Source organism: Bison bison, unplaced genomic scaffold (assembly GCF_000754665.1).
Source record: "Bison bison bison isolate TAMUID 2011002044 unplaced genomic scaffold, Bison_UMD1.0 scf7180017864143, whole genome shotgun sequence".
In the NCBI taxonomy this organism is placed as follows: Eukaryota; Metazoa; Chordata; class Mammalia; order Artiodactyla; family Bovidae; genus Bison; species Bison bison.
The window spans coordinates 7986958-8006265 of NW_011494715.1; the positions used below are offsets into that span (position 1 = coordinate 7986958).

The following is a 19308-nucleotide window of genomic DNA, read 5'->3' on the forward strand; positions in this document are numbered from 1 at the left end:
GGGATTGGGGGCAGGAGGAGAAGGGAACAACAGAGGATGAGATGGCTGGATGGCATCACTGACTCGATGGACGTGAGTCTCAGTGAACTCCGGGAGTTGGTGATGGACAGGGAGGCCTGGCGTGCTGCAATTCATAGGGTCGAAGAGTCGGACACGACTGAGCGACTGATCTGATCTGATCTGATCTTTAATAAGGAATATTCTAGCAGTTGTGTGTGTGTGTGTGTCTGTGTGTGTGTGTGTGTGTGTGAGATAGGGTGTGTCTGACTCCTTTGCAACCCCATGCACTGTCACCCACCAGGCTCCTCTGTCCATGGGATTCCCAGGCAAGAGTACTTGGGTGGGGAGCCATTTCCTTCTCTAGGGGAATCTTCCTGACCCAGGGATCAAAACTGCATCTCCTGAGTCTCATGCTTTGGCGTGCTAAGTTGCTTCCATCGTGTCTGACTCTGTGCGAGTCTCTGGACCGTAGCCCGCCAGGCTCCTCTGTCCATGGGATTCTCCAGGCAAGAATACTAGAGTAGGTAGACCCAGGGAACGAACCCAGCTCTCCTGCATCGTAGGAGGATTCTTTACCATCTGAGCCACGAGGGAAGCCCCCCTGTTTTGGCAGGTGGGTTCTTTACCACTTGTGCCACCTGGGAAGCCTGTTCTAGCAGTTAGTTCTCTGGAAAACAGCCTGGGAGAAGTGGGAGCAGGAAGGCCACTTAGTCGCTGGAAAGAATGGTAGTCGCAGAGCAGTGAGAGCAGTGACCGAGGGAGCGGAAGAGAGTTCTCTGGACCAGAGAGTTTCTAGACACGGAGCTGAGTGTGCTCATGAATCAGCTGTCCTGGCAGCATGGACACTTCGAGTGGCCACTGTCAGGCAGTGGTAAGGGATGAAATTAGACATTTAGGTTGGAAAGCGAGATGTTTGCCCCCAGAAAGTCTGACCTTCAACCCAGAATCCACAGGGAGGCTCTGCAGAGAACAGGCCTTTCTCTTTGGGCCTCGGCATCATTGTGATCATCATCTTAGCTAAATAAGTATTCATAGGAATAAACTTGCCAGGAATAAAGTCAACTAATCCACTTTACCAAGATTTGCACATGATGCAATCTTATTAAACAAATCTCATCAATACAGAGAGAGACAGACACTCATTATGCACCCCGATCACCCACACTCTGCCTGTCTCCCCTCTCTCTCCTCTCAGCTGCCGATGGCAAACAAAGCCACTTAAGTGAACAGTCTTCAATGTATAATATTAAAATGTGTTTTGTAAAACTCCCTGGAACCCCTAGCCATTGTTCACACACACTTACTCTGATAGATGCTTTGGCATTTTTTTTTTATGAGGCTTTTCAATGTGTTACTTTATCGGGTGCATGAGATTGAGTCTGTTCTGCAGAAGAAAACAGACAAAAAGGGTCTCTCAGCACGACTTACTCTTCTGTAAAGGTTATAGTAAACATGTCAATGCCTAATTAAGCAGAAAATTTTATCTGTATTGTGGGGGAGGCATTTGCTGTCTTCGACTTTTCTTCTGGGGAATCCATTTAGAAGGACATAGTAGACTGTGAAGTTGAGCTGGGCTGGAAAGCTCAGCTTCCAAATGTCAGCATTAAAAAAGAACACTCAAAAAAAAAAAAAAAACACACACACACACTCCTTTTCTCCTTGTGTGAAAGTGGCTATATTGGCCAGGCAGATTGTCTGTGGTCTGTGTGTGTGTGTGCAAATGCCTGTTCCTGATTGCATGTATTTTTTCAGCACACACACAACATAATACGAATTATTTCCCAACTTCCTATTAAGTGCCAGGCTTCTCTGGTGGCTCAGATGGTAAAGAATCCACCTGCAATGCAGGAGACCCTGGTTCGATCCCTGGGTTGGGAAAATCCCCTGGAGAAGGGAATGGCAACCCCCTTCAGTATTCTTGCCTGGAGAACTCCATGGACAGAAGAGCCTGGTGGGCTACAGTCCACGGGGTGGCGAAGAGTCGGACACAACTGAGCGACTAGTCAGGCCTCGGGCTAGGCACTGGAAATAGTGAGGTGAATACAGCCTGGCAGTCATTAGCCAAGAGCAACGAGCAGTGGCCCTCCTGCCTGCCTCGGTGTCTTCCCCAGCTCCACGTGTGGGTGTGGACGCTTCGTTTTGGTGATTCTCTCACTCACGGGCGAGGTGACTACGTGTCTTAACCTGGAACAGTCCTGGCCAATCTGTATCCTCCCGAAGTGTGAGTAGGAGAGCCCTGTTAACTTTGAAAAGTGACTCTGCATTATGGGCAAAATTTGCCTGATTCTTTGGAGTATTTCGCTTGGCTCTGTAACAAGTCATTTACTGATGTTGTGAATGGACCTTCTCCTTCAGCTTAATGGTATGACTGTTTTTGCAAACATACAAACTAGTCCAGAAAAACAAAAATGCAGCGAGAATGGGGTGGGGCTATCTCATTCAGTTGTTCTAAGCTAGAGTTTTCTGGGGCTTTATGAGTCGTAAAGAGCCCGCTTGCCAATGCAGGAGACGTAAGAGACTGGGGCTCAATCCCTGGGTCGGGAAGATCCCGTGGAGGAGCGCACAGCAGCCCCCTCCAGTATCCTTGCCTGGAGAAGCCCACGGACAGAGGAGCCTGGTGGGTCACAGTCCGTGGGGTGGCAGAGTCGGACACGACTGAAGTGACTCGGCACTCGCACACCACAGGGTTTTCTTGCCGGTGGTGATCACTTATTAATGATTGTTTGTCTGGATTCAGAAGCTTTTTTTCCTGCAAATCAATTTATGGAACTAGAGACCAGCAATACCAGTTGAATGAAAAACCCACTTGCTAGGGAGGAAAGGCTCAACACCAATGTCAACAGAAATGAGTGAGCACGACCGCAAACCCAGTGGGAGGCTGAGTGTCTACACTTCCTCTTGTCTCACGATAGACCCTGAAAATCATGGCCTCTCGCCTCCATTATTCCCAGAATTCTCCCCTCGGAGGTGCTTATCAATTCAGAGACATCTCAAGGAAGTCTCACTGCTTAACCTTTAACCTTTGGCTCTCTGCAAAGTTTTCTTATCCATTCAGTTCAGTTCAGTTCAGTCGCTCAGTCGTGTCCAACTCTTTGCGGCCCCACGAATCACAGCATGCCAGGCCTCCCTGTCCATCGCCAACTCCCGGAGTATTAGATTGGTAATAAAAAGAGAGTGGAGGCTGGTGGTAAAGACCATGGATTCTCTCATCACAGAGGTTGAGTTCAGGCATGGTCTTGCAATGCTAACTTTGTGGCCTTGGAAACATTTCTTAACTTCAGAGCCTCAGTTTCTGCATCTGTGAAATGAAAATAATAATAGTTCCTACTTCATACAGATATTGATACAAATGAAAGAATGTATTTACAGAGAATATTTACTCAACAAATATTCTTCATCTTCAGTGTGGTCCATATACATACACGGAATACACACACAATGAAATACTAGTAAGCCACAAAAAAGAATGAAATATGGCCCTTTGCAGCAATATGGATGGATCCAGGGTTTATACCAAGAGAAGTGAGTCAGACAGAGAAAAACAAGTGGTAAGTGATCTCACTGTAGGTGGAGTCTAAAAATAATACAAACGAACTTATTCACAAAACTGAAACAGACTCAGAGGCACAGAAAACAAACTTCCGGTCACCAAAGGGGAATCGAGAAAGGACAAATCAGAGGCACGGGATTCACATACATGCACTCGCACACGTGAGACAGGTGACCAACAGGGGGCTACTGTGCAGCACAGGGAAGTATGTTCAATATCCTGTAATAACCTCAGACAGGAAATAATCTAAAAAGATGTGTGTGTGTGTGTATATATATATATAAATGCATATAACGAATCATTTTGCTGTACTCCAGAAACTAACACAATATTGTAAATCAACTACAGTTCAATAAAAAAAAACTAATTTTGGAAAATAAATAAAAATCTGAAAAAAAAAAATACTCTTCATGTTCAGTCTTTGGAGCCCGTGGAGTTCCTGACTGCAGGCACTTTCCTTCTAATAATACCCCGTCTCTCCTCTCTCCCTCTCTCACAGGAGAGACCTCCCATGCTTGATCACCCCTTTATCAAGTATTATCACTGGTGGATGGAAATAGAGCCACTGCACTGGGGAATTCTCCCAAGTACGCACCTGCACTGAGAGGGGAGATAGAAGCCCACAGGGAAACTCCTGCACTGACATCGTGCAGCCCATGCAAATCTAAGACCAAACATCTCTTGCTTTGGTACAACTTTGGTTGCATTTTATCCACGTGGCTCTGAAAAGGCCAGGTGCAGAAAACGAGTACATGGGCATAAATAGTCACATTCCTCATCTCAGGAATTGATGGATATTTGCCTATCAATTCCCTTTCCACCAGCTCTCTCATGCCTTCATTTTCCCTACGCAGTTACTGGTCCTAAATCCTTTCTGAGAAAGGAAAGCATGCATTCCCAATAGCATTTTGCATCCACAAATCAAACGTATAATTGGCATCTCATGACGGGGACCCACAAATCACAGTGCATTAGAAATTACAGGCACAAGATCGAGAGGGCACTTTCAGCCTTGTCTCACAAGGTCTTCATAAACCTGTTTGAGAATAATAGAATAGTTCCCAAATCTCCCATTCTAACACCATTTGCTATTATTTCAAAATCATTATATTTTCTGAGCTTACATAATTTTTGAGCTATCGGTGGAAGACTTTATTTGATACTCCATAATCTCTCTTCCTGCTGTGCGACTCTCTACAAATAAAGCCGTTGTACCCAAAGAGACACTGGCTCTCAAAAATATAGTGGCTGAGCATCCAAATTACTTCTGAGCACTCAAAAATGATTTATTAAGATGATTGTATGCCAACAGGGTCGAGTGTCACAGTAAACCTTACCATGAAGATGCCAAGGGTCGTCTTAGTTTGCTTATGAGCCAATGTCCTTCTTGCAGAGAGAAGTCTTTGATAGGATTTGAATTTCAGTCCAGCTTTCCTGAAAGCCATGCACGTGAATTTAGAGACTGCCCCGTTACAGGAGTATTAGGACGATGGCCCTTAAACATTAAAATGGTTAGCTTGGGATGCTAAGCGTTTATAAAGAACGATTGTTGTTGTTCAGTCGCTAGCCTTTGTGACCCCATGGACTGTAGCACACCACGCTTCTCTGTCCTTCACTATCTCCCGGAGTTTACTCAAACTCACGTCCACTGAGTCAGTGATGCCATCCAACCATCTCATCCTCTGTCGCCCTCTTTTCCTTCTTCCCTCAATCTTTCCCAGCATCAGGCTCTTTTCAAATGAGTCAGCTGTTCACATCAGGTGGCCAAGGTATTGGGGCTTCAGCTTCAGCATCAGTCCTTCCAACGAATAGTCAGGATTGGTTTCCTTTAGGATAGACTGATTGGATCTCCTTGCTGTCCAAGGGACCCTCAAGAGTCTTCTCCAACACCACGGTTCAAAAGATGACTCCTGCCAGTTTTCTTTTAAGAAGGCGTCAGATGGCACAAAAGGCATCATTTGGCTTTTTCCTTTATTCATTGCTCATTGTTCATAAAAGCGTCAATTCAATTGTTCATTCTGTGTGGGAGGCACTTGGTCTGAGTGGGGAAGTAGGCGTGGAATATGTCACCCGCTATTGTTATTTCATGTCTTCTTCCTCTCCTCTCACAGGCTATGCCCAGGAGGAACAGCTGAAGGAAGAGGAGGAAATCAAAGAGGAAGAGGAGGAAGAGGAAGACAGTGGTTCAGGAGCTCAACCTCAGGGCAGCAATGACGCAGGGACAGACGAGGAGCTGGAAACAGGCCCTGAGCAAAAGAGCTGCTTCAGCTACCAGAACTCTCCAGGAAGCCACCTGTCCAACCAGGACGCTGAGAACGAGTCCCTGCTGAGCGATGCCAGTGATCAGGTGTCAGACATCAAGAGCGTGTGCGGCCGAGATGCCTCGGATAAGAAAGCCAGCGTGCACCCTAAGCTTCCAAACGAAGCCCACAGCTGCATGGATAAGATGACCGCCGTCTACGCCAACATCTTGTCTGATTCCTACTGGTCGGGCCTGGGTCTTGGCTTCAAGCTGTCCAACAGCGAGAGGCGGAATTGTGACACCCGAAACGGCGGCAACAAGACGGATTTCGACTGGCACCAAGACGCTCTGTCCAAAAGCCTGCAGCAGAACTTGCCCTCGAGGTCCGTGTCGAAGCCCAGCCTGTTCAGCTCGGTCCAGCTGTACCGGCAGAGCAGCAAAATGTGCGGGACTGTTTTCACCGGGGCCAGCAGGTTCCGGTGCCGGCAGTGCAGCGCTGCCTACGACACCCTGGTTGAGCTGACCGTCCACATGAACGAAACCGGCCACTACCAAGACGACAACCGCAAAAAGGACAAGCTCAGGCCCACGAGCTACTCCAAGCCCCGGAAGAGGGCTTTCCAGGATATGGACAAGGAGGATGCTCAAAAGGTCCTGAAATGCATGTTTTGCGGTGATTCCTTCGATTCCCTCCAAGATTTGAGTGTCCACATGATCAAAACAAAACATTACCAAAAAGTGCCTTTGAAGGAGCCAGTCCCAACCATTTCATCAAAAATGGTCACTCCCGCCAAGAAACGCGTCTTCGACGTCAATCGGCCATGCTCCCCGGATTCCACCACTGGGTCGTTTGCAGATTCGTTTCCGCCCCAGAAGAACGCCAACCTCCAACTGTCCTGCAACAACCGCTACGGCTACCAAAACGGTGCCAGCTACACCTGGCAGTTCGAGGCCTGCAAGTCCCAGATCTTGAAGTGCATGGAGTGTGGGAGCTCCCACGACACTCTGCAGCAGCTCACCACCCACATGATGGTCACTGGTCACTTTCTCAAGGTCACCAGCTCCGCCTCCAAGAAAGGCAAGCAGCTGGTGCTGGACCCACTGGCTGTGGAGAAGATGCAGTCATTGTCAGATGCCCCAAACAGTGATGCCCTGGCTCCCAAGCCATCAAGTAACTCTGCCTCTGATGCCGCAGCCTCCTCGACAGAGCTGAAGAAGGACAGCAAAAAGGAAAAGCCAGAGGAGATCAACAAGGATGAGAAAGTCATGAAAAGCGAGGACTATGAAGACCCTCTCCAAAAGCCACTAGATCCTACGATAAAGTACCAGTATCTGAGGGAGGAGGACTTGGAAGATGGCTCGAAGGGCGGAGGGGACATTTTGAAGTCTTTGGAAAATACTGTTACCACCGCCATCAACAAAGCCCAGAATGGGGCTCCCAGCTGGAGCGCGTACCCCAGCATCCACGCCGCCTACCAGCTCTCGGAGGGCACCAAGCCTTCCTTGCCTATGGGTTCCCAAGTCCTTCAGATCCGACCCAACCTCAGCAACAAGCTGAGGCCGATCGCACCCAAGTGGAAAGTGATGCCCCTGGTGTCCGTGCCTGCACACCTGGCCCCTTACACGCAAGTGAAGAAGGAGCTGACGGACAAAGAGGAAGGGGTGAGGGAGTGTGGGAAAGAAAGTCCCTGTGAGGAGGCGTCCTCGTTCAGCCACAGCGAGGGGCATGCTTTCTGCAAAAGCGAACCCCCTGCGGAGTCTAAAAAGGTTGAGCCGCATCCCCCGAAGGAGGAGGACAAGCTGATGAGAGAGGGCAGTGAGAAAGAGAAAGCCCCGGCTTTGGAGCCGGCGTCTCCACTCAGCAACGGCTGCGCCATCGCCAACCCTGCAGCGGCCCTGCCGGGCATCAACCCACTCAGCGCCCTGCAGTCTGTCCTGAACAATCACCTGGGCAAAGCCACAGAACCCTTGCGCGCGCCCTCCTGCTCCAGCCCAAGCTCAAGCACAATGTCTATGTTTCACAAGCCGAGCCTCAGCGTCATGGACAAGCCGGTCCTGAGTCCCCCCTCCACGAGGCCGGCCAGCGTGTCCAGACGCTATCTGTTCGAGAACAACGATCAGCCCATCGACCTGACCAAGTCCAAGAGCAAGAAGGCCGAGTCCTCGCAAGCACAGTCCTGCATGTCCCCGCCCCAGAAGCACGCCCTGTCCGACATCGCCGACATGGTCAAGGTCCTCCCCAAGGCCACCACCCCGAAGCCCGCCACCTCCCCCAGGGTCCCTCCCGTGAAGCTGGAGATGGATGTCAGGCGCTTCGAGGACGTGTCCAGCGAGGTCTCCACCTTGCATAAGAGGAAAGGCCGGCAGTCCAACTGGAACCCCCAGCATCTTCTGATCCTGCAGGCTCAGTTTGCCTCCAGCCTCTTCCAGACCTCCGAGGGCAAATACCTGCTGTCCGACCTGGGCCCGCAAGAGCGGATGCAGATCTCGAAGTTTACGGGACTCTCGATGACCACCATCAGCCACTGGCTCGCCAACGTCAAGTACCAGCTTAGGAAAACGGGCGGGACCAAGTTCCTGAAAAACATGGACAAAGGCCACCCCATCTTCTACTGCAGTGACTGTGCCTCCCAGTTCCGAACCCCGTCTACCTACATCAGCCACTTAGAGTCCCACCTGGGCTTCCAGATGAAGGACATGACCCGCCTGGCCGTGGAGCAGCGAGGCAAAGCGGAGCAGGAGATCTCCCGGGTGTCGTCGGCTCAGCGGTCCCCGGAAAGCACAGCTGGCGAAGAGGACACGGACTCTAAATTCAAGTGTAAGTTGTGCTGCCGGACATTTGTGAGCAAACATGCGGTAAAACTCCACCTAAGCAAAACGCACAGCAAGTCCCCCGAACACCACTCTCAGTTTGTAACAGACGCGGACGAAGAATAGCTCTGCAGGTATGGGTGTGCTCCAGGTGCTCGTGCCGGTGACTCTGTGAGGCGCTTCTAGAGGGGAGATGGTTCTATTTAGAGGCAGCTGACCTCTCCCTGCTGCGAGAGGACTGTAGAATAGAATAGACCAGAACATAAGTAAGTCCTAACCATTCTCTCCATTTCTGCAGTTTAGCGTTAGGGAATAGAACAGAAAGGATTTAGAGAGTCGGAGCTCACAGGTTACTGCTTCTTGACTCATGATCTCCTTAGTGACCCAGGGCCCATGTCTCGAGGTCCCGTTAAGGCTCTGCCTCATTGTAATTGACAAGTACCAACTTCTCTTACTATCCCATTTCCCTACCTCCCCTTCCTATAGTCATGCTAATGACTTATAAAGTGATGAAAATTTTAAAGAAATAGTGAGCAAGAGAATAAAGATTGTGGAGTTCCTGGGGGCAGCCACTCGACAGAGATTTCTTAATCAACTCATGAATAGATTAAAGCTGGCTTTATCATTATTAGTTATAATTAACGCTTTTGGCAGCTTATTTGCAGCAATTGCTACCTTCCACTGCCCTCCCTGTCCAGCTTGTTTATTTCCTGTGCATTCGGTTTCCTGTGAAAGGGCATGTGCCCTGTAGTCGGATGGTAGGAAAATAGTCTTCTCTGCAGGACACCCAGATGAAAAGAGAGGAAGCTTATTTTTCTTCCCGGGTCTTTTGGTTGCTCTTAAGTTAAAGCTAATATCAGAGTTCACCTTTAGCAAAGGTAGATGCAATCATGGCTTGAGACTTTTTTATATAAAGAAGCAAATGGCACACTCATTGCCAATGCACGTGGGGTCCCACAGCTTCGAGATAATTTGCATCACGTATCGTCAAAGTTCCATGCCTGGCAGAGTCAGCAGGGCCCAGCCGATCTCTGTCACCTTCAGGAAGGCAGACAGATTCCAAGGTCAAATACCTTGGCAGACTAGTCACACCAGCCGTTTTCAAATACTGGGCACAAACAAGGCGGAAACTATTTTCATCGTCCGCTGTGTATTTTCTCTCCTTCCTTTCCTCTCCTCCCCGGCATGATACCGCCCCCATGTGCTGGAAACTCCCACGCATATATCAACTGTCCTGCACTGGGGGCCGCAACCCAAAGTGAGACCCCACCTGACTTAAATCTCTGGCTCTTGCCAACCCAGTTTATGTCATACAGATTAGTCTTTTTAGTTACATATGAGATAAGATATGAATAGCTAATAATAGCATGCAGTTGACCCTTGAATAACGCAGGGGTTAGGGGCATCAACCCTCTGCACAGCAGAAAACCCGTGTGTAACTGCTAGTCGGCCCCCCCATGACCGCTCCTCCGTAGGCCTGCTTCTCCTGTATCCGAGGTTCTGCACCTGTGGGTTCTACCAACCCAGACTGTGTAGAACTGTAGTATTTATCTACACTTTCGAAAAAACTCCACTTATAGGTGGCCTCATTAGGTTCAAACACATGCTGCTCAGGGTCAGCTGTATAAGCCCTCCCACGTCCTACGGTCAGAGCGCTTGTTACACAGGAGATTTCAGGTCCAGCCATCAAGCGACCAGCAGGAGCAGGGTTGCAGGTGGGGCGGGTGTGGCTGTGGATGTGGGCTCGCTTCACGTCACACAGGGGGTTTACTGAATGCGAGGACGGTCAGAATGAAACAAGGGGTTGAAATCTGGAACTATCCCCTCAGGGAGATGATCTAAGAGCCTCTGATGGCAGGGGAACCCATCCCATCACGCAGATGGCTATCTGGCCCAGATGATGACTTTGGGTTTGTTTGCATGTTTTTATCATGATAATTAAAATGTGTTACTGGCAGATTCCTCTCTTGCTTTCTTAAGCACGGTTTGTCCAGCTCACACTATATTGAAAGAAAAGCTGAAATACATCTATTGAACGTACATGTGAGCTTGGGCTTCCATGACACCTGTTTATTTGCTATACAATGTTTTACATTTTATGTAACTTGCTATTATGCTTTCCTGGTCCTTCCAAAAAAAAAGGTGGATACACACAGAACACACACAGAAAAATGTTTCTAGTCTCAGAGTGGTAGGTCTAAACCAGATGAAAACGACAAATAGGTATGTTTATCTGTGCTACAAATAAAGACCAACTTTCCACCTTTTCCATGTTAGGTCTGTAATCATTTTTTAAAATTAATATCATAGTCAAAACATTACAATATGTAGATACAGAATAAGGAGAAACAGAAAGCCTCAGTCAAAATCTGAAACACACATAACTGTTCTAGGGAAGCCAAGAAAACCCAGTAAGTGGGAAAAACCTATACAAAGGGACTTGATGCTCTTTAGTCGCTCAGTCGTGGCCAACTCAAAGGTACTTAAAAGTCTATTAAATACATAGATGGGCTAGCTCTGGTCTCATCCTTCTGTGTCTGTACGGAATAAATATTTCTGATTTGGACCTTCAAAGCATCATATTACAGAATTATCATTATATGAAAGCAAAGCTCCCTCCTTAGATGAACACTGGTGGGCTGTGATTCTGACAGCAGATCACAGAAAAACAGGTTTGGGTGTTCGGAAATCGTGCAGACTGTATGTGCCGTGTGCACTTAAAAAACGGTGTTCACGTCAACACTACGGTTGCCCCCCCCGCCCCGCCCCACAGCTCCCACACCTGCACAGCGGCAGCTTTCTGGGGCTCTGGTCAGTCGCAAACGACCCCCCCGCAACCCCACGGCCCTCTTTGACAACAATATGCATGCAAATCCTTGCCCACTGCTCAGAATGATGCTTATGTGTTTCTAAATGATCACAAAATGAGATCACTGTTATCTGGAACTCTAATTTCAGTTAAGATGCCTGATCGCATGAATTGTACAAAAATGACATGTCATTTTGGGAGAGATGGTCACGGTTTTATGGAAATTTTGAGAGTTTTACAGTATCTATGTTCTATGCAAGATGAGAATTTTGATCTGAATTTAATTTCTTTTCTTAGGTCTTTTTTTAAAAAAAGATAAGTCTTAAATTCTATAAAATTCTCTGCCAAATATTAAATGCAACTTTTCATGAGAAATTAATTAGAATATGTTTCATGTGCATCCCTCATTCAGGACATAAGTAATCTGAGACAATTTCAGTAGGTATTTGTATATACCTTTAGAAACCACATGCTCTTGAAAATCAGAAATTAAACAAAGAGCAAATCGATGAGTCTAAGATGCAGAAGGACTGGAAATTATAGTCATTACCGCAGTGCACAGAGTGTGCAAGTTTAGCCTCGCACCTGACCTTGAAACTGATAGAGGGAATGAAGTCTAGTCCAATAAGCTGCCACCCTTGCTGTGGATGATTTGATAAAACCCATGTTCAGGGTGAACAGCATGCAAAGCTCCCAGATAAAACATAGGGTGTCCAGCTAAACTAGCATTTCAGGTAAATGACAAATACATTTTTAGAATAAGCGTGTCCCAAATAGCACATGGGCCATATTTATACTAAAAAGTGTTCATTGCTTATCTGAGGTTTCGATGTAACCGGGCATTCTGTGCTAGATCTGGCAACCCTGACAGCCTGGGAAGAAGAAGATGAGCTGGGCTAACCCGTGGGTGGGGTTCTCTTGTGGCTCAGTGGTGAGCTGGGCTAACCCGTGGGTGGGCTTCTCTTGTGGCTCAGTGGTGAGCTGGGCTAACCCGTGGGTGGGCTTCTCTTGTAGCTCAGTGGTGAGCTGGGCTAACCCGTGGGTGGGCTTCTCTTGTGGCTCAGTGGTAAAGAACCTGCTTGCCAATGCAGGAGGGTTCCATCTTGGGTTGGGAAGATCCCCTAGAGAAGGAAATGGCAACTCACTTCAGTATGCTTGCCTGGGAAATCTCATGGACCGAGGATCCTGGTGGGCTACAGTCCATGGGGTCGAGAAACAGTCGGACACAATTCAGGAACTAAACAACAGCAACTCACAGCTACTACAGGCGTCAACCTTGCCTTCATCTGGTAAACAACAGTCTTTCTCTCCTTGCTTCTCCTTTTTCCGCCCTCCATTTCTCCCTGCCTACCTTCCTTCCTCTCTTTCATCTTTCGTCACCAGACTCTATTAGCAAAGCAGTGTAGAGAGGACCCAACAGCCATGCTGATGAAATGTGCCAGGCTTGCGGCATGCAACCACAGAGACACTATTTCACTTGATTCTCGCAAACAGTCGTATGAGGTACGGACTGATTCAACCACTTCACAGGGGAAGAAATGGAAGCAGAGAGAGTCTGCACAAATTCCTCACATCTCCACCATCTCTGAGCCTCTCTCAGTATCAGCCCAGCAAGAAAGCCATCACTCCATGCCAAACACTGTGCTAATCCCAGGGAGTAAGCCGGTGACCAACCAGGACAGGAGTTTGCCTGGGCGGCTGCCTGTGCAGACAGCTCTGGGGCAGACGCTGAACGGAGCGCACAGGAGGGGCCGGTCCTGGGGGCAGCGGAGGAGGGGACGGTGGGACAGACCAGTGTGAGTCCGGGCCTGCAGGGCTGCACTCAAGCCCTAACTCCCCCACCATCTCTAAGATGTGCCCCACTTCTGTGTCTTTGAAACGTGGACAGAATTCTCCTCTAGAGGAAAGCCATGAGAATCAAGTAAAAGTATGAATTTCTTTTCCATAAAGCCTGGCGCATAGTAGGTCCACAAGAAGAGTTAGTTCTAGGCAACATCTCGAGGGCCCCATCACGTTCTTCAGCCTTGCCCAAAGAGCACAGAACTTACAGAGTCTTCCCGGGTTGAGCCACTTGACACCTAGGCCAGTGCCCCAAGGAAACGTTGTTTAGTCCTTAAGTTGTGTCCGACTCTTGATGACCCCACAGACTGTAGCCCCCCAGGCTCCTCTGTCCATGGAATTCTCCAGGCAAGAGTACTGGAGTGGGCTGCCATTTCCTTCTCCAGGGGATCTTCCCAACCCAGGCATCAAATCTGTGTCTCCTGCTTGGCAGGTGAATTCTTTACCACTGAGCCACCTGGGAAGCCCAAGGAAATGCTGACCTACTATTTAATGATAATAACAGCAATGACAGCTGAGACCTGTTGGCCTCTTTCTATGAGCCGGGCCTGGGTATTCAGATCATCCTGATTTTGCCAAAAGCTCAGAGGCGTCTGTGATTTGCCTAAGAACACAGTGTAAGATTCAAGCCCAGGATGGCCCGGCTCTCATCACATTTCTCCTGCATCTTAGCTTCTCCATCATGCTTGACGGTTTCCAGGTGCTACCCAAGCCCAGGAATCCATCCAGCAGCTCAGAAAAAAGTCTATGAAGTGTGGCATTCGTGTGCAGAGATGATAAGAGCTTGCCTCAGCCTCCGGGAGGCTCCAGATATAAACCACAGCTTCAGGAGCTAGGGACCGACCTGGGGAAGAACCCACACACCCTCACTCTCTTTCACGTAATTTCCTTGTTCAGTCAAGTAATGATACATTCACTGTGGAGCATCTCACCAAGAAATGATCTAAATCCCAGGGAAAATAACTATGTGAGAATTGCCATTATTTTTAATCCTCATCTTGACTCTCATTTTGGGGAAGCAAGATGTGAAATCTGAAACAGGGCTAGGCTTGAGACCTCAGCGTTTCTAAAGCAGCAAGAAACAAACGCGTCCCCTCCGGTCACATTTTCATTTCCTCCGCGCGCTCTGGCTTAACCCCTCTTTTGCATCGATGCGTCTCCGCCTTCGTTGCACTTTCCCCCGCATTTGGACTTCTGAATGCTCTGTCCTGACGGGTATAATTTGGTGCTTTAATATAGAGTAACATTATTTTTCATTTACTCCAATCTGCCATCAGTATCATCTTTTCATTTAACCAGATGCAATTCTTTTTTCTTTCGCTAAATTGAAAATCCATGAGCGACAGGGAGTGCAATGTTTTAATTAGCTCATATTTTTTATATGGATTTATGTCTTTAAAATACATTTGTGTAATTCTTCAGCTAAATTAAAAACGTCTTTCTGCAAAAGTGAGGAGGGGAAAATAAGGAGCTAAATTGTGTCATTAGCTTAGGTAGCTACAGACAGAGGGTCAGATCTAGCAGAGGGACACACACCGTCACGGGCGCCTCTGCCCGGGCGGGTCTTGAACTTGCCCTTCATTGAAAGAAGTCTTTCTCTGTAAAGGTTTTTCAAAAATGGCTTGAGGTGGGGTTTTTTTAAGGCCCCTAGTAAGTAAATAAGCAGTTACCTTTAACGAACTAATTTGAAACTGAACCTGCTGCCAAGCAAACAGAAGAAAAAAAAAAAAAACAGAAGTCATCACGGTAAACAGTTTTCTCCTGCGTTTCTCTTTGTCTTTTTTTTTTTAACGATCAAGTTTAAAGCGTTCCATGGTGCTTTTTTTCTACTTTATAGGAGACAAGTGACATTCCGTGGTAAATGAGAGAAAAAGCCATGCAGAACTGAAGTCTTTCTAATGCACTGACACCAACTTGCCCTCTATTGTTGCAAATGAGCAGGCGCTCATGATTGTTCATCAAACAGCTCCTAATGCAGTTAAAGCATTCAGCTATAATTTCTCCTTGCATTTATAATTACTGTCATAGACTGCACACCTCGGTGAGCAGATTAAAGCTATAAACTATTTAGCCGCAGCTCTAAGACGAGGAACTTGATTTGTCTGGCAGGAGTTATTTGTTAGGGAGCTTGACACTTCACATAAAAATGACTCAACGTGATGAAGAACAGTGCAGTTTTAGCAATGCAGGGGTTTTAAATCGGTCTCGCCGCCACGCCCTGCCAGCATCGCAGGGCAGTTTGTTAACAGACATGGAGGCCACAGAGATAACAGAATGCGTCAAGGGTACCGAAATAGAAGAGGGTTTGGCGTGCTGGGGTTGCCTTTCCTGTCTCTTCCTTCAAAAGAGCAGGAGTTTGCGGGAAATCTCTGCATGTCGTGTTCTCCTGTTAAATCCAGGCTCACCTGGCAGGAGACGGGGAGGCCGCGAGCCCAGGGCGCGTGTCACACGCCAGGGTTTTAGAGAACTTGGTCCTGCTGTTAAGGACACTCACTTCCCAAAGCCCAGGAGTCCAGGGCGCTGCAGAAAGTGCTGGTGGATGTTCTATCTAGAGTGCTCTTTATCTCTTTGCTTTTGACTGGTAGGAAGCGTATGATATCTTTAGGCACAGAGGGCCCTTCTCTTGGGCTCATTCTCCAGCGGTGCTGTGAAGACTTGTGAAAAGAATGGGCGTGTGGATTGATCAGGGAGGCTGGCCCGGATGGGAGCAGTCAGCGCAGCTCCCATCCGGTCTCAGCTTGAGTCCGGGATCCGGTAGAACAGCGCACATTCCGGGCGGCGCTCAGCACCGGGGCTGGCCCACTGAACAAGGGTGTGTTCCTCTCCTCTCTTGATCACCTACCTAAAAAAAAAAAAAAAAAATCCTTTTTTGTTTACTTAAAGCTTAAATCAGGATGAGGTGGACTGTGCCATTTGATTTAGAGATATGAGAGACCACAGGACAGATGGAAGCACAGCAGCTGTGCGGGGACATGACAGTGCTGGGCGGTGTTTGGGCCCTGGAGGGGAGGCCGTCTTCCCCTCTGACTCTCCCTTCCTCTCCCTGCCACCAGCTCCCTGGAACATCTCCATTCCCAGCAGTCCGGCCTCCCCGTGGCTGCGTCGTCACACGTAGGTGGGAAGGTCTGCCTTGGTGCCCCATGCATTTCAGTGCAAATGATGCGTTGATGATGCCGTCGCTGATTTGTGGGGTTAAGAGGAAAGCTAGAAACAGTGCCTGCCTTCGTGTGGCCACTCACTATTGTCCCTGGTGTCAGTAGGCAGGGACAGAGGATTAACATTTATGGAGCATTTACAGCTGTTGTGCTAGGCCCTTCGTGTACACGACCTCAATTCCTCTTAACCCTAAGCTCTCTGAAGAAAGACCGCTGACTGCGCCCAGCTTACAAGGGAGGAAACCAGCTCTCAGAGAGGGCAAGTGATCGGTGGTCTCATACAGCCAGCATGCGGCGGAGCTAGAAATTAGGTGTGGACAAAGGACCATCTCCCTCAAGCTGGCCTCTTAGATTAAAAACTCTCCCATCACCTTTCAGGGATCCCCTGGGTTAAATTCTGCCAGGTGCTACACCCAAGTGTGAGATGTGAATCCCATCCGTAACTCATTTGTATGGGAGAGAAGATGAATGGGCAAAAAGAAAAAAAAAGTTTAAATATCTCAAAAGCTCAAATCTTTGACATAGACAACTCCCTACCACTCGGGCCCTCCAGAAAACTGGCACTTCCAACGTGCATGGTTGTATCTGGTACTTTTTTCATCTATGGAGGAAAAAAATGATGTTTCAGGTTATGTTATTTTCAATGCTACATTACTCGATTTCACAGTCAAATAATTCTATTTTTGTTCACCAGCGGATCTTGTCGTGTTTAATTGTTTATGACCCCCCCACCCCTTGGCTGCAGCCTCCACGTCCCCCTTTGCTGCCTTCCTGTGGATCCTCTGGTGTGTAGTAACCATGGAGACAGGCCCCTCCTGGATGGTGTTTTTGCTCTGGTTTAGCAGTCAAAGACCAAGCCAGACCCCATCATCCCAGAAATGCAGGAGGATGAAAAGCCGGGGGAGGACTTTGGAAGCCGAGGGAAGGACCGTCACAAAATCTCAGATGATGGAGGCTTCCTGATGTCTAGAAGTCTTGTGAAGGAGCCCAAGGCAGAGCTCAGCAGGGAGGAACGTGGGCCCTGAACTGCTGAGCTGGGCCTCGGGACCAGGTCTCCACTTTTCAGCTGAGAGACCAGGGGCAGGTCACGTCGCTTCTCTGGCCCTCAGCAGCCTCTTCTGTCAAGCGGCTGCACATAGGCCGGCCTGAGACCACGTCATGAGGTTGCGTGCGGAAGTGTCCGTCGCTCAGCCATGCGACCCCAGGGACTGCAGCCCGCCAGACTCCTTGTCCATGGGATTTCCCAGGCAAGAGTACTGGAGTGAGTTGCCATTCCCTTCTCCAGGGGATCTTCCCAACCCAGGGATCAAACCCACATCTTCTGCATTGCAGGCAGATTCTTTACCTTCTGAGCCACATGGGAAACCCCATTATAAAGTTAGCCTCTTTTAAAACCTACTAAGAATTGATGCTTTTGAACTTTGGTGTTGAAGAAGACTCTTGAGAGTCCCTTAGACTGCAAGGAGATCCAACCAGTCCATTCTGAAGGAGATCAGGCCTGGGATTTCTTTGGAAGGAATGATGCTAAAGCTGAAACTCCAATACTTTGGCCATCTCATGCTAAGAGTTGACTCATTGGAAAAGACTCTGATGCTGGGAGGGATTGGGGGCAGGAGGAGAAGTGGACGAGAGAGGATGAGATGGCTGGATGGCATCACCAACTCGATGGACATGAGATTGGGTGAACTCCAGGAGTTGGTGATGGACAGGGAGGCCTGGCGTGCTGCAATTCATGGGGTCGCAAAGAGTCGGACGCGACTGAACTGAACTGAAGAATCCTCCTGGTACAGTATCAGGCACATAGAATTAAAGAGGGTATCTTTCATCCGTGTTAAAACACAGCATCCCTAGAATTAAAGACACATGAAAGTGTCTAACAGCTGGAATCATAACAGCAACCAGGACAGTTAGAATGTGCTGGAACCAAGTCACAAGTCCTGTCTCAGGAGCAGGGAAAGACAAAGATAGAGACAGTCAGTGAAGAGCAAAGGCCTGTCGTGTGCTGGGGGCCGTGGCTGGGGCTGGGATGGGGCAGCCTGTTGAGCCTGGCAGGGACCAGAGCTGCCAGTCACAGAGACAGAGCCCTCCCCGAAGCTCGGCGCCGCCCCGGAGAGCGTGCTGGACCGGTGGGCCCCAGGGCTGGGGGAGTCTGGCCACGAGCAGAGAGCAGGCTGAGCTGGGGCGGCCAGGGGACACCTGCCAGGCGGGGGAGTCCTGAGGGGAGAAGGAACAGCGAGAGTGAAGCCTCGCGAGAGAGAGTATGTGTGCTCGTCCCGGAAAATGCACATCCCTCAGCGCGAAGGGGGCCTGGCCCAGGAATGAGCTGGAGAGACACGGCCGAGCAGGCAGAGCCTGGAGGATGTTCAGACGGCGGCCTCGGCCTGGATGGGTCAGCTTTGTCTAGTGAGCCGCGGACAGGCAGGGGCCCAAGGGCAGTGTCCTTCCTTGAAGTGCTTGGGCGTTTGTGGAGTGTGTGGGTGATGCTTCCAGCCGCAGCAGCCCCGCCCTGCAGGACCTTAGAGAGGGGCGTCAGCTTTGTGTCCGGTGACCTGGCTCAGGTCGAAGTCCAGGGCTCCACCTTTATCAGTGAGTGAAAGTGTCAGTTGCTCAGTCCTGTCCGACTCCGCGACCCCCCGGACTGTGGCCCACCAGGCTCCTCTGTCCAGGGAATTTTCCAGGCTAGAAAGCTGGAGTGGGTAATCATTCCCTTCTCCAGAGGATCTTCTCAACCCAGGGATGGAACCTGGGTCTCCTGCATTGCAGGCAGATTCTTTACCATCTGAGCCACCAGGGAAGCCCTCACTTAGAAGACTCAGGTAGATAACAATCCTAATGGCTAACATGTATTGAGCACAAAACAAAAAGTCAACAATTTCTTAGAACGAGGGGCCACCAAGAAACA

General features: G+C 49.0%; 1 protein-coding gene across 2 annotated transcripts in view; it reads left to right on the plus strand.

The window, feature by feature from the left end:
• TSHZ2 (teashirt zinc finger homeobox 2) overlaps positions 1-19308 on the plus strand; it is a 393350-nt gene that overhangs the window by 283240 nt on the left and 90802 nt on the right. The window contains exon 2 of one of the 2 annotated variants that reach the window (XM_010840297.1): positions 5662-8610. In XM_010840297.1, the coding sequence (XP_010838599.1) occupies positions 5662-8610 (2949 nt within the window). Of the gene's footprint in view, positions 1-5661; positions 10561-19308 lie in introns of those variants that run through there. The other variant, XM_010840296.1, reaches the window with a different exon arrangement.